General features: G+C 41.5%; 1 protein-coding gene and 1 long non-coding RNA gene across 4 annotated transcripts; one reads left to right on the top strand and one right to left on the bottom strand.

Annotated features, from left to right (window-relative positions):
- Window positions 1-66: 66 nt before the first annotated feature.
- Window positions 67-9,091, bottom strand: eno1b (enolase 1b, (alpha)). 3 transcript variants are annotated; one of them, XM_031568344.2, is made up of 12 exons: window positions 8,939-9,091; window positions 7,730-7,818; window positions 5,532-5,627; window positions 4,763-4,821; window positions 4,497-4,566; window positions 4,220-4,353; window positions 2,691-2,913; window positions 2,161-2,358; window positions 1,425-1,626; window positions 979-1,087; window positions 714-772; window positions 67-535 (listed from the first exon to the last, which is right to left on the bottom strand). In XM_031568344.2, exons 2-12 carry the CDS (start codon window positions 7,812-7,814, stop codon window positions 469-471), a joined length of 1,302 nt encoding a protein of 433 aa, XP_031424204.1. In that variant the 5' UTR covers window positions 7,815-7,818; window positions 8,939-9,091; the 3' UTR covers window positions 67-468. The 3 variants fall into 3 exon arrangements, with proteins under 3 accessions (XP_031424204.1, XP_031424206.1, XP_031424207.1); XM_031568346.2 differs by lacking the exon at window positions 8,939-9,091 and adding an exon at window positions 8,056-8,254; XM_031568347.2 differs by lacking the exon at window positions 8,939-9,091 and adding an exon at window positions 7,912-8,030.
- A 3,547-nt stretch (window positions 9,092-12,638) lies between these two features.
- Window positions 12,639-14,301, top strand: LOC116220458. Its single transcript, XR_004163667.2, has 2 exons — window positions 12,639-13,093; window positions 14,067-14,301. It is a non-coding gene; the product is annotated as an uncharacterized LOC116220458 (long non-coding RNA).
- The last annotated feature ends 980 nt before the right edge of the window (window positions 14,302-15,281 follow it).

Below are 15,281 nucleotides of genomic sequence, written 5' to 3'. Positions count from 1 at the left end.
TTTAGTGATATGCAGTGATATTTTTTTTTTTTTTTTAAATGACAACATAATACAAGGCCAACTGACTGACAGTTCAATAAGGATGTTTTATTCAGCCAAACCCAGTAGCACAGGTAGTACACAAGCCAAACTTTCCATTATAACAGTATTTCTTACAGTCTACATGAATACATTTGTTCTATATTAAAATACAATATAGTATTTAATACATTAATTACATATCCCAGGCCCACAACAATTAACTAACTGCAATGCCTTAAGCCTTGACATTGGCAGCACTGGATTTCCCCAGATACCACAGAACCACAGTCTGAAGCTGAACTTCACATTTGCACATGTTATTCTAGTAGTCACTCACTGCCATGCTAGCTGATTATAGTGATGCATTACATGGTCAACACTACAAGTCCCTGTTCTACACTGAACAAGTTATTATACTTTTACTGGTGTTTATTGATAGTCTTGCATTCAGACCAGAGGGTTTCTGAAGTTCTTTCCAGCAAAGCGAGCCTTGTCTCCCAGCTCTTCCTCAATTCTGTTGAATGGGGATAAAAACCAATAAACAATTAAAAAGCAGCACTAACAACAACTATGTATGTGGTATGAATGACTACGGATACATTTAGCATATTCATTTGAAATATTAGCCATTATTTTGGAACTGTTGCACTGCATAGTAAATTAGTGTAATCAGGGAATGGAAAAGGACAAACCTAAGTATCTGGTTGTATTTGGCCAGACGCTCTGAACGGCAAGGTGCACCGGTCTTAATCTGGAAAAGATAGAGGCATGAACGCGTCAGTGAACTCCTAAAATACTGGATTAAATACGGGATGAAAGTGTGACAGTACATACTTTGTATAATAACACAAAGCTGCCTACGGCTGCCCCACGGGTAGGGAATTAAAAAAAAAAAAAAAAAAAAACCCACTACTGATCTTAATTTTTCCAAAATGCTACATGGATATGCAGCCTTACCTGGCCAGTGCAGAGGCCGACCACCAAGTCAGCAATAAAGGTGTCCTCAGTCTCTCCAGAACGATGGCTGACCATCACCCCCCAGCCACTGGACTGTGCCATCTTACAACTGCAGGAGAAAGATGGCAGACTCATAGAATCACTCACTGACTTCTTTGACACCAGAATGACTGAGTAGCATTTCACGTGGGGAAAAAGTAGTGATTGGCGTGAAAATCATTTTGGAACTGTGTATTTAGCACACAGAAGTTCGAAAGGAACAGTAAAGGCAGGTCACTGGAACAGATGATTCATGAGTAAGCTATTTTACATCAAACTGCGATTGGATACTACCAGAAAGATGTGACTTTTGTTTAAATCTAATTGATGTTCTTATAAATATTTATCAATGTAATAAACAAATATTTATTACATTTGTTAATTTGCATACAGGACAAGATACATACGCCGCAAGGGACTCGGTGACGGTGCCGATCTGATTGACTTTAAGCAAGAGGCAGTTGCAGGCCTTGTCCTCTACAGCCTTGGCGATGCGCTTCGGGTTGGTGACTGTCAGGTCGTCTCCCACAACCTGGATGTCGGTGCTACCCGTGAAGTTGGACCATGCAGTCCAGTCGTCCTGGTCAAACGGGTCCTCAATAGACACCACTGAGGACAAAGAACAGGACAGACATTTTATTATTTTCTTTTCTTCAATATACAATGGGGAACAATGCTTTTGGGTTTTGAATGGCCTCCCAGTGGCTGAGACGACCAACTGGTTTGCCGGAATGTTCTTAGATAACTTCTACTGGTACGGTCAGAACATGAATGTAAAAATCATAAAGAATACACTCAAGGTTGTCTCAATACCTAAAAAGAAGCTCAATGTCTTAAACACTGAAAACCTTACAAAACTTAAACATTTCAAGATGTACTGCTGGCAGCTAAATTTACAGTACCGTTTAGGATTTGGTCTTGGTGACGCATTCATTCTCTTTAAGAACCCTGAAGTTGTGTTCAGGTTAAAGGGATACAGGATGCAATACTTGCCTTTACCAGAATAGTTCCAATGTACCGCATTCATTTTTCACTTCATAGAGTATATACAGCATTCTTACAATTAAAAGTGGGTAGACAGAGTATACCACTGGCCCAAGAGGTAAGCCAGCTGGAGATTTTGGAAAAGAGGGAGCTAGGCACCTGGGTAATCCTGCACAAAGCTTTTGTAGAGGTCAGCCAGCTCATCGGGCGTGATGTAACGGTCAGGGTCATCGGGAGACTTGAAGTCCAGATCATACTTCCCATCCCTGTAGAACTCAGATGCCGCCACATCCATGCCGATGACAATCTCATCTGTGTAGCCCGCCTTGCTGATGGCGTTCTTGATGAGCTCCAAGGCTGTGGGACACAGACACTATATAATGAGTGACATTCACATGCATTGATTACAATGCTGTGCTTCATCCTGATGGGAAGAAAACTCAGCTGCTACATTTCTACTTTACCGTCACAAGGTCTGGATAAATAGACTTATTTGAATTGGTAAACCAAAACATTAAAGATCTGTCAGACAGGCAGATATGTTCAGGTAAGCAGACAAGTATTTTCATGTTCAGAGTTTGGCTTATGATCATGTTTTTGAAAGCATACGCATCTGGTGTACAAATCAATTCTATTAATTGAAATGGTAAATAATAACTCAACGTACACAACTGTGTCTCTTAACGTACCCTCTTTGTTCTCTAGGATGTTGGGGGCAAACCCTCCTTCATCACCCACATTGGTGGCATCCTGGCCATACTTGGACTTGATGACATTTCTCAGGTTGTGATAGACCTCGGCCCCCATTCGCATTGCCTCTTTGAAGGTGCTGGCCCCCACAGGCAGAATCATAAACTCTTGCATGGCCAGCTTGTTGCCAGCATGGGAGCCGCCGTTGATTACATTGAAGGCCTGAACAGAAGACAATTGTTATCCCATAATTTATGTTTGGACCATTTTATTTCCTGTGTGTTTGGTTGGCTGTGTTCTAGAGGAATCCAACAAACCACTGAAACATAAAATGAAGGACTCATGATTCCATACATTCTTTAATAGAATCATGATTCTATAATTTCCAGCTCCTATCGCTACTGAATTTTTATTTTCTATCAATGTCATGGGTTGTTATCTATTTATTGGTCATAAACCAAGTCATTTGGTCAGCCAACAAACGAAGACAAGCTAGACACAATGCATGCTAATGTTCCACAAGCTACCTCTGACACTAATGCAACATAAATATCCATTTAGTCACACCGCAGTCTGCTAATTTCCTAGCACTACTGACCCGGTTTGAACACAAACGAGTCTCAACTTCCTCAAACCACAAAGCTGCCAATCAGCTGGACCTCACCGAGAGGGGTAACTGCACCACAGACAACCTAGCAGTCACCCCTTTACACGGTCAGACAATTTCTTCATACAGTTCTCTTCCACCGTAGTTAATAATTTTTTTTGTCCTTAGATTTGCCGATATAGCCAGCATAGTGTTTGGGGTGACTCATTTGAATGGCCGCATCACCGAATCGTACAGCTGTGAACTTTGCCCTATGGTCTATCCTCAGAGGCATAAAGAAATCTCAGCTTGTCACAATGGACAATGTGCAAAAACAAGCGAATGGCTTTAAAACGGACTTCAGGCTGTTGCTCCTTGTGGCTCCCAAGGTGTAAGGCCAGCTCAGATAGGCAAGCGGGATTCTCCACTTGTCTAGTCCCTCCTGTTCCTCTCACTGGAGAGAGGAATACACATACACACTCTCCTCCATATGCACATGCGCCTGTCCCTGTTCAGCGCCTATCTTAAAATCTTTTGCTGCCAGCATTACAGCCACCCAAACCACATACCACCAGATTTTTCTTCAGATTAAAAATCTCATAGTGCATAGCTGCATAGGTCAGCTAGTGAGAGGGACAGGTGTGTTTACCCGTTCTTCGCATGACCATACACCATCAAAAGGAATTTGAAGATGATACTAATCTTATTGACTCCAACCCATCTTCTTTCAATAGCAGTCTACTAAAACAGCCCTGTTATTGGTTGGGAACACTCCAAGATGGCAGCAAAAGGCAACAGCTTTCTCATGATCACATCTTTCGTATCTACTATGAACTACTACAGCTACGTGTGTAGGCTGTTTTCTTTGGTGAGATAATATTACCTATATTATTCATATTATATTGCATTTCATTGTTTATATCCAACTCCATTGGAACTTACTGGCACAGGTAAAATAACCTCTGGGTTTCCGGCAAGGTCTGCGATGTGTCTGTACAAGGGGACACCCTTCTCTGCAGCACCAGCCTTGCATACAGCCAGAGAGACCCCAAGAATGGCGTTTGCCCCAAACTTGGCTAGTTAGTAAACAGGAGAAAAGCACAAAAACACATATAAAACACTTCAATATATCCACTGCATATTATAATTTACCCATAGACAAACCCCTTCTTCTACCCCATTAAAAAAAAAAATAATAAAAAAAAAAAAAAAATCATACACTTATTTTCTGTGCCATCCAAGTCCAGCATCACTTGGTCAACATTCTCCTGCTCCAACACGGACACTCCCTGAATGGGAAGAAAAAGGTGTGGGTTTCATTCAAGTGGGTACAGAATCCGGCTCAGATCCACTGATATATCTATTGATCTATCCAAAGACTGGTCTGACCGACCTCAAACTGATGGGGATGATTGAGGAAGGAGGTTTGAGGATAGTACAAGAAGAACAGGAAACCAATTAGTTCATGCAAGTTAACCTTCCTACCTGCGCGATCAGAGCGGGTCCAAGAGACTGATTGATGTGCTCGACTGCTTTTGAAACACCTGCGAGGAACAAATCAGTGTTGATTATTCACTTAGCCAACGGAGAACAAACACAGACTGACATGGGATCTATCAAAACAAAAGCAAGCAAAGTGCAGAAGGTACAATAGTGATTAGTGCGGCCAGATTCCATTGTCGGAAACATCTGAATCTAGATTGTGGATTTATCCGATTCATATTGGGGTAGTTTACCAAATCGTTGCATGACCAGTTCCAAGTGCAACTATTAGAGCCAAATGTAATTAGCATACAACACTTCAGGATCAAATGAAAACTCATGCTCAGACCAACATGCATCCAAACCCTAATTTTAGAGTTTACCATGACCATGCCATCTAATTAGTTTCTCTAAATAGGTTTTAGTGTCCAGAGGGCAAAAGGATTAGGTTTGTTAGTCTGAACCCAACATGCTGAAATTCTATTTCATGATCTTCTGAATAATATTACCTGATATAATGCTGGGACAAAACCTCATTAGCTTAGCTAATTATTGACCACGCCTGATGAGTGGAGGGACATGGCAAAAAAGATGTAGTGTGAACATAAAATCTAAATTAATTTGATATCATTTGGAGAGAGTTTGAGCTACAACTGAACTGCAGTCTATTGAAGACAACAATCTCATACAAGTTCTTGTTTGTGAAAAAAATATTTCCTACTCCCCTCAAAAGACAAAAACACTTTGCGGTGGATAACTGATAAAAACTTGCCTTTGCCCATGTACCGGCTCTTGTCATTGTCACGGAGCTCCAGAGCTTCATAGATGCCAGTTGAGGCTCCACTAGGGACAGCAGCTCTGAACAGACCTGTTAAGGACAAATTTAGGATTAGAAGATTTGTTTTCATACTAACATTATACTAGGCATTGGGCAGCCTGTCTAAGAAAGTCTGTTTTAACCAGATAATCACCATCTCACAAGCATTGAGTTCTAAATAAGATCATATGCAGTACCAAACACAAATGTACAAGAGCATCAGTTAAGTCAAGAATGAAGAGTTTCTCAGAGCTGCTTTGTGTAAAAACCACCATGATATGCAAGATGAAGTTCCAAAGTTCGTTCAGGATCAGTAAAAGGCTTTGTAAAACAACACAGATTACACTGCAAAGTTCTGTACAGAAGCCAAGTTTGAAAGTAAGGGCACATGGGCAGTGACAGTGTGGTGTCCTTATGACCCTAGTGCACATGCACTCAGATTCCTCTGGCTTTCCAGAGCCGCTTTGACAATCTAAAACGCAACATCTAATGTTTGGGCCCATGCAGGTTGCATGCATGCAAAATGTTCACGTCACCTTCCTACCTGCTGAAATAGTACATTCTTGAAGTCAAAAATGCAAACCTAAAAATATAAATTATGGCAATATGGTGCCATATGCCAGCTCTCATTTTCAATTGTTTTTATTAGGCTATGGCTAAAGAAAATATACTCTGCATGATTAGTTAAACATAGGCTACAGTTTAGAGAGGATTCTTGTCAGTGAAAGAGTTAGTGATGGATTAGCCCCCTAACTATAAATGGTTGTGACTTCCCTCGTCCCATGTTTGAGGAACTGAAATAAAAGGCTGGATTTACTAACACAACATGTAGTTTATGACCACCCAATCTCATACGCCATTTACATCTGGCATTAAAATTGCGATTGGTCCTTGAACGAACAAATCTAAATGCACCTTAAACGCAGTGAGGACGGATTGTGATCCAGAATTGGTCAGGGATGCATTGTGACCTCATTGAACGCAAGTGTGAATAACTGCATTTTCAAACCACACCCCACAACTATGTGCGCGGAAATACATAATAAAAGCAGCTGCATAAATCCAGTTGTCAAAGACAGCTTCTTCCCCCGCTTCGAAAAGCAAACAAACACAATACCACAGCTTCACGTATGGCTACCATTTTCTTTCATCTTTTGGACCCGCACAAACGAGAGGATGGGACGTGAGCTGGACACAGCGATATGAATGCTAGGTGTAAATGGAAGTGTGAGTACAACTACTCCCCTGAGGTAAGTTGCAATATTGCACAGTCCTTACATATCCTCCAAGCATAAATAGAAGTAACATTATTGTCTTGCACACAAGAATAAGGTGACAAATGGAATAAAATGACCAAAGTAGTAATATTGCACATTTGATATTTCACATTTTAGTGCATGTGTGAGTTTATCGTTCTGATAGCTGTTGGGGAAAAAAAAAAAAAAAAAAAAAAAAAGCTGTCCTTTAGACGTGTAGTCCTTGCTCTTGAGGACCTGCACCAGAGGGCAGGAGATTAAACTGCCAGAGGGTAGAAGATTAAACAGGTGGTGGCCTGGGTGTGATGTGTCCTTGATGATGTGTTTGGCCCTACTGAGGTAGCGGGAGCAGGCGATGTTAAAATCATATCAAGATCCAATCGAGATACGAGACGCATTTTTATGCCAGGTGTAAATGGGGTCTGAAGGTAGGCCAATACCCTGATCCACGTAACTTCAAATACAGGGTGGTCAAACAGCAAAAATCAAGCAAAACAGTCTCTATTGATGAATTGAGCACACCTGTTTTGGCTAATAAGAACATGATAATTACACTCTCTTCAATCAGGTCTGTTCAATTAGGAGCTGGGACATGTGCAGTTCAGGGGGTCCAAGAAACAGAAATAAGAACCCCCGACAGATGCCAAAACTTGATTTATGAAAGATTTTGCGATCTTTGTTTTGTTTTGTAATGTCTGGTCAATCATTACACTGTACATGTAATAAGTAGCCTCAAGATAATAAAGCCTAAACACAATAATGTATTGTACCTGTGCCCTCCCTCCCCCAGAAGTTTCAATTACACCTACATGTAGTTACCCATGCAAATGATAGCAAAGGATGCTGGCACAACGAGTTGCCGAAACTGTTGATGAAGATGAATGAACCATAAATCACCTTTCTCAGTGTAGAGGTCCACTTCAACAGTAGGGTTCCCTCTGGAGTCGAAGATCTCTCGGGCATGAATGTTCAGGATAGACATGATTCTGAAATCTCACAACAAGGAGTCCTTCTGTCATTAATCTAGCGTTCACCTTCACTTAATTCATTTCACTTCACTTCACCTCACCTCAACTTACAATGTTGGAAACTTCAGATGTGATCTCAATGCTTTCAAAGTCTGGGTCTGGTAATGTCTCCTTTAATAAAGCACCTCTGTAAACTGCTCATGCTAAACAGCATTAGTAGAGGGCAAACTGAGGGAATCCCTTCGCCTCAAGTACCTGAGACAGGCAGACTGATCCTCGACAATGAAGTCACAAAGCCTCCATATACCAATTACAAATGTGCTTCGTTTGTTACGAATGCATTGCAATCACCACTACTCACAACACTAGAATAGGCTACATCCTCAATTTTCAGCTATTTAAGAGATTTCGCTTTAAGGCTATCTGACAGCGCTAACAAGATAACTGGATTATGATCTGTCAATCTTTATCAGCTGACAAGCTGGGGAGTTACACCACTGGCTACACGTAGGCTTCATCCATGAATTACCAGGCTGTTACTTCAGTTACTACCTACAGATGCATAAAACACAGCATTCTCCCATTTGCCAATTCAGCCCAGTCATCTTACAAATGAATGATCATCAGCAAAAGAAAATGATCAATGAACTGGTCACCATCATTGGTGTTAGAGTTGGAGCAATGAAAAAATGACCATAATCCATATTGCTCGACATTCTGCATTATGCTTCGTTTCAGGTGGGCCATTTAAAAAAAAATTTAACATCCAGTCTACCCTTTGGAGTTTATAACGTCTAGCGTGTTGCAATTTAAGTAAAACATTCCTAGACACCCCCTCCCTTCACTGCAAACTAGTTGCACGTGTTGCTGTAACGTTGGGTGATTGCCCCTGTCAAAAAGTCAGACCCAGGAAGCACTACTCAGTACAGCTAAGATATCACTGTCTAACTCACACCAAATTGCCTTTAGTTCTCTTTCGTAATGAGGCCGGTCTCTTAGTTAGTTAGCCAACGTTAGCAACTTAACGTTAGATTACTAACCGACCCATATTAAACAAGTGGCAATGTGACGGGAATAGATTTTTCCATAGATTTAACACAAAATGTAACACGGGATAAGTAAGAAAGTAAAGAATTACCGTTTGAGATTTGAGACGACCGTCAAGGTGAGCAGAGAAGCGGTGTACGTGCCAGACTACTTGTGGGCAAGACTAAGCAGTCTTAGCAGAGTCCTTATATTAGCTAAATTAGCCGACCCCAGCTATCACACGGAAGAGCTTTGAGAAGGCGCGGCCTGTCCATGTAAGCGGAGCCTCTCCCACATCGCCACCTAATTTGAGGGCAGAAAGGTTCAGATGTCATCTAGCCTACTTAGAATCCAGTTTATGAGAGGCTGATTAAAAGTGAAATAAAACAAGAAGATGAATTAAGAGCAGCGAGCAAATTAAAGTTATTCACGAGAATGGTTACTATAATGTATTATATCTGTGATAGTTTAGACTATGGGCTTTATAAATTGTGAAACACTTGATGCCATTCTGTCTGTCTTTCCAGTTTTTTCTTTTTTTAAAGAAGAAACTGTCAATGACCAATAAGGAAGTCTGTTTCAGGTATGTTGGCAAAAGCATAAAAGTTGTTATCCCTTGAGAAGCCTAACTGCTGATTGTAATGGATCTGACAATGGTCTGGCAAATGTGGGCGTTCTAGTCAGGCTTAAAGCCTCCACAACGCAAAGCAGGACCTCACAGCCATCCATACCATGGCCCTTTCATCAGATAGATAAATAGATAGACAGATAGATTGAAAGATAGATAGATAGATAAATCCCAAGGGATATTTAGGCATCCAGTAGCTTACAAAAACAGCAATACACACAAGAATAACAAAAATACAGCAGGGAAGTGATAGTCTAGCCACCAGAACTGCTAAAGACAGCTGTCATTATAATAGAGTGCCAATGGAGGTGTAGTGCAAATGCAAGGTGATCAACAGTGCAAGAATATTAAGTACTGTAAATAATATAAAATACAAAGTGGAGATAAATAATAAATACTACAAGATTGTGTGTAAGGACTAAGATAGCCAGTAACCGACAGTCCAAGCAGCCTAATAACAGAATGCAGGTGAGCATGGGTAGCAACTGTAATGACTTTCCTAGTCAACTATAGTGTACGTATTCACCATTATATAGCATCAGCAAGACAACTCTGAGTGACGACCGACCACATTTGGTTATAGTTCTACACTGCTTTATGTCTTAATGCGTACATCTACTATTAAACATACAATTAGCATAGCATCCCCTACTGGTGTGGTGTGTCAATGCTATTACCAATACATCACAGCAACGAAGAGGCAGTCAAACCCCCGCCATCGCTGGGAGGAGTCGAATGGCCGTATGGCCCGGGGGACAAAAGACTTCCTCAGTCTGTCTGTGGAGCAGGTCTGAGACAGCATTCTGCCACTGGATATACTTTTCTGCCAAGTAATTATGCTGTACAGTGGGTGGCGGGCATTGTCCATGATGGACAACAGTTTGTTAAGGGTCATTCTCTCTGCCACTGGCATAAGGGAATCCAGCTCCATGCCAACCACAGAGCTAGCTCTCCTCACCAGCCTGCCCTGCCACATAGCGTCCCTCTTCTTAATGTTGCCTTCCCAGCACATCACAGCATAGAAGAGAATGCTGGCGACAACCAACACCAAAACATCAGCAGGAGTTGAACAGATATTGAAGGACCCCAGCCTCTTCAGGAAATAGAGCCAGCTCAGCCCTTTCTTGTAAAAAATGTCAGTGTTTGCTGACCAGTCCAGTCAATCATCCAGCTGCGGCCTCAGGTACGTGTAGTTTCTGACCACCTCCACATTGACCCCTTCAATGGAGAACTGGTTGCAGATTGGGCCGGGGGGCCTCTGGAAGTCCACCACCATCTCTGGTCTTGGAGGTGTTCAGCTGCAGATGGTTCTACCTGCACCATGTCGCAAAGTCTTCTACCAGGCTCCTGTACTCCCCCTCCTGTCCGCTCTTAGTACACCCCACAATCGCAGTGTCATCTGAGAACTTCTACATGTGGCATGGCTCAGAGAGTGTAAGAAAGAGTAAAGGGTAAGCAAGACACAGTCCCCTGTGGTGTGCCAGTGCTACTGACCACAGTCTCAGAGGAGCAGTCCCTATAGGCCTGACATACTGTGGTCTCCCTGTGAGGTATCCAGGTTACCAAGTGTGAGTCCCTTCTCATCTCTGTCAGCTTGTCTCTCAGTAGGAGGGACTGGATGGTGATGAAGGCTCTGGAGAAATCAAAGAACATAATCCTCACAGCATTGCTTCCCTTGTCTAGGTGAGTGCAAGCCCTGTGTAGCCATTCCAAGGTCATCATATGTGACATCAAGACAACTGGCCTGAAGTCATTCAGCACACTGGGGTGGGCCTTCTTGGGAACTGGGATGAAAAAACAGTGTCTTCCACAGTACAGGGACTCTCCCCAGTTGCAGGCTCAGGTTGAAACCTTGTTGAAGGGGCTCCCCCCGTTTCGACAGCTTAAGACAGGCATTAACCGTTTTCATCAGCTCCCCTCTGACCTGATCTGCGGTGATGGTGGGGAGAGGGGGTTGCACTGTTTGGGGGAGGGGTTCATCTGTTACTGATGGGGGAGGTGAGGGGCATCATGCATCATTTAGGCCTGCTGGCATTTAGTGTAAGGCATTTAACAGAAATAGTACAGTAGCTCTGTGTCACACTGAAAACAATTCCAGGATTCTCAGATGTGGGTTTTAAACTGTAAATCACGGGTGTTTCAATATTTCATCTTTTATAGTGCTTGTACCTGGTAATAGAACCCGCTTAATCCCCTCATTCCCATTGGTTTTTAATTATTTTGGAATTTTAATAAGTCTGCTTGTTAGCCGAGAGTACTGTCAAATTGCTGGAGGGAAAGTCAAAAAATCCCAATAACCTCTCACCTTCGTATTGTTTTAAGGATTGATCGTGTTGTTTGGGTGCGGTGGGGCATGAGCTGATGTAGTAATTAGCTTGTTTTGTTTCTCCTATTCACCTTTTTCCCCTATTTGGGCATCAGAGGCAGCCACCTGAACCCAGAGCCACCTCTTCTTCGGCACAAATAGCCCAGTGGAACTAATTACCAGAGTGTGAATCAAAGCAGGGGTTTGTTGCCGGGGTGAAGCGTTTTGTGTTTGGAATCTCTTATCCCCCTGGTGAATTTCGACCAACTGTCAACCGCTGCACTTCCCCCTTCACCTTTTAACAAAACACACACACATACACACACACACACACACACACACACACACACACATACACACACATACGTCCCTCCCCTCTGTAGATCTGGTTGGAGGACAGTTCTTTTAACAGACAAGACAGGAACATATGTTTTTCTCTTGGGATGTGTATTGCAAAAACAGTAACTATGGCAATATTTCCAGCTCTAAAAAACCAAAAGTATGTCTGTAGAATGCCTTTCAATAGCATTTATAGCCATATAAAGGCAGTTTATAAAACAATGTCAGAGTTGCATGTAAAAGGTAGTGGTTGTGGTCCTTGTCTGCTGTAGTTGTTGTGAAGCATTAATTAGCCTCTTAGTCTCCAGGGCCCATGTTGCTCTCAGAAGACCTTTCAGGTGGTTTACTTTCATGTGACCCTGGAAGTGTGTGCCCAAGAGTAACCTGTCTTCCTAAGCACATCATGGCCGCATCATTTGCATTTATGTGTCAATTACTTTGGAGTTCATGGGTGTGTATTCAATGACTCCAAATTCTGGTCTTACAGAAGTTCTTTACTTTAGTTCTTTACTTTACTTTTAGTTCTTTGTTCTTCCTACCTACCTACCTATCTTGCTTGGATTCTTGAAAAAAAACATAGTGGTGTGTGAGCACAAGAAGCAGGAGGACCTTCAGACTGGATCAGCCAATCACAACTCAGGAAATACACCTGTCAGTGCGGGGAGCACGGAGATTGGTCAGACCACGGGAGCGACACCTGAGCTCAAAGGTGTACATGTAAACCAAGACCCTCACAAAGTTGGTCACCCTGCTTGAAGACTTCATGAAGACGGTGTTGCCTGTTGCTGCTTCACAAAAGGATCTGTCCAAAATACTTTCTCTTCTCTTTTTTTTCTTTAAGATTTTACTGTTGTTACAAACTGTCTCTAAGACTGAGTCTTCTACGGGGCAAACCTGTCCAACTGAAACACGGATAAGATGAGAAACACGTCACCGACAGCACAATGGTAGCTCTTGTCCGAGGCTATGAAAAGCAGACAGGTGGAGAGAAGAGGGTAAGGTGTACATTTATTTGTTGCTGTTTATGTAGCCTACTTTACATAGTATTTCATTAATGACAGCAAATGACTCAGAACATTTTGTTCTGGAGATGGTTTGAATATGGCCGAACTGAAACATTTTCTGCTAAATGAAAGGTATGAAAAAAACCTGTACTGCAGTCACAGGTGTAAGTCATTTGAGGATCTTTATGGAAACGATTCTTATAACAAGAAGAATGTTAGGCAACATGCAATTCAATTCTTTAACCAAACAAACCTGTTTGGGCAGCTCCAAACAGATATTAACAAATCATACATCAACAAATTGCCCAATTTGATTACATTTTTTTTTATATTTTTTTAAAGTAGCAACTGCAGCACTTAGTCTCAAAAGTAAATTAATTATCCATGCATAATCCCCTATGAAGATGGACCATGAGCTGTACACTATAGAAAGTAATGTAGTTATGATTTTCTCTTACGTCTGTAGGTGTCCTTTAGATAGTGCTGTAATTAGTTTAGAATTGTAAAAAGTGAGGTAACAAATTAAGTTTTGTAGAAGGGATTAAGGAGGGAAAGAAGAGATTTCGCATGCATGACTGTAGCTCTCTGTTTGAAGCTGACAAAAGTCCCTGCGGTACCTGTATGGGGTTGCCGCTCCCTAATTAAAGCAGATGTGCTCATAAAACTATTGGCAACTATTGCCTAGGTAACATCAAGTGGCAAGAAGTCTCCAGAGAGGCCTGCTTTACCTAGGAGGAAAACTGTTACTCCACTAGAGCTTGTAAAAGCTTTGTAAAAAATAAAATATAGTATAACCCTACTCCAGCAATGTCTCATGTTAGCTCATCAGGAGAGGGTTGAGGAGAACGTTTGTTAGAGTGTTAAAGTGGGATACAGCGGTGTTTGAAAAGTATGAGAATACATAGAATCTGTGTTCCATGTTAATTCTGTGACTCTCTCTTTCCCTTTGTCATGTCATGTCCAGAGGCCTCACATGCTGCTTCAGAGAGCTGTGCCATCCCACTGACGCCAGAGTTGTAAGTGCTGATCAGACCAGGGGCTTCTCTGTAATGGTCTCTAGCATTGCTCCATACTTTGTATAAATCTAATTTTAGCGCATACTGCTTAATGAATTGTGCCTGTCTAGATAGCAAAAAAAAAGATGCAAAGCAACAGAATTAATGTTATATTCTACATTATGAGCTTTAAAGCTTTTCACTGAAAATGACATCCTCAGATGTGACCCCTTTTGTAATCCCCAACATTTTGATTAGTAATTGTAATTTAATAACATATTTTTTCTCAGTAACTGTAATGGATGACAGTTACATTTATTTGTAATTTAATTACTTTACTATGTTACATGTAACGTGTAAGCCTTACTTGCATTCACCAATATGTATGGACAGAAGGGAATGGTGTGTGTAGCAAAGGCTTTCAAACAGCTGCTTCGAGGGGCGTTTCCAAATATCACTTTCAAATGAGACGGCCATCTTCATCTTACAAGGCAGTTTTGGATGTCTTTGCTTTCTCTAATACTGCCTGGTAATGATGAGAATGACCCTCTGGCAGCAGCGTGTCCTTAGGCCACCGAGAGGATTGGAAACTATCATTTTACGTCATTTAAAACCTCATCAGTTGAGGAGAATTTCAGAGTGGGATGCAAGTTTACATGGCCATGTACTGTGTGATACAACATTTAACATATAACTTCCTAGAATTGTTTAAGCATCTCTTTCAACAAACAGTAAAGAACAGAGTTATGCATGCCTGTATATGTGGTCATCCGAGGCCTAACATGACAAAAGGGGCCTGAGAGGTTTGAATGGACTTTAAGAAAGTTGTTCATATGTACGCAGTATATTTCAAGGTTCTGTCTTTACGATTATGTTTATTTATGTTTACTTCAAAGAAATTGATGCTGAACTTAGTGATGCTTAATAAAACAGTAGCTCTCAGAGCGCATCTTATCTGACAGTGTTGGGCTGTGATCTAAGTGATCTAACACTGTCTGGTAATGATGTTCTCAGGGAGTCCATATGGCAACAAATGTCCCATAACTCTTCAGGAGCGATTATGTTCTGCTATGATTCATTAAAACTAACAATACATTTGCTTTGACTAAGGTCAAAAGCCATTCAGGTGGCTCCTTACTGGAATGAACAATACACTATTGACAAACATTTGGTAAAGAAGAAAA

The sequence above is a fragment of the Clupea harengus genome, chromosome 5 (assembly GCF_900700415.2).
Source record: "Clupea harengus chromosome 5, Ch_v2.0.2, whole genome shotgun sequence".
In the NCBI taxonomy this organism is placed as follows: domain Eukaryota; kingdom Metazoa; phylum Chordata; class Actinopteri; order Clupeiformes; family Clupeidae; genus Clupea; species Clupea harengus.
This window is presented reverse-complemented; position numbering and strand designations above follow the sequence as displayed.

What these genes read in the sequence shown, in the direction of transcription:
- eno1b (XM_031568344.2), bottom strand. Translation starts at nt 7,814, where the DNA reads ATGTCTATCCTGAACATTCATGCCCGAGAGATCTTCGACTCCAGAGGG. An exon ending in GGACCTCTACACTGAGAAAG is followed by an intron (nt 5,628 to 7,729) that starts GTGATTTATGGT and finishes TGTCCTTAACAG; the next exon opens with GTCTGTTCAGAGCTGCTGTC. An exon ending in GACCCGCTCTGATCGCGCAG is followed by an intron (nt 4,567 to 4,762) that starts GTAGGAAGGTTA and finishes CTTCCCATTCAG; the next exon opens with GGAGTGTCCGTGTTGGAGCA.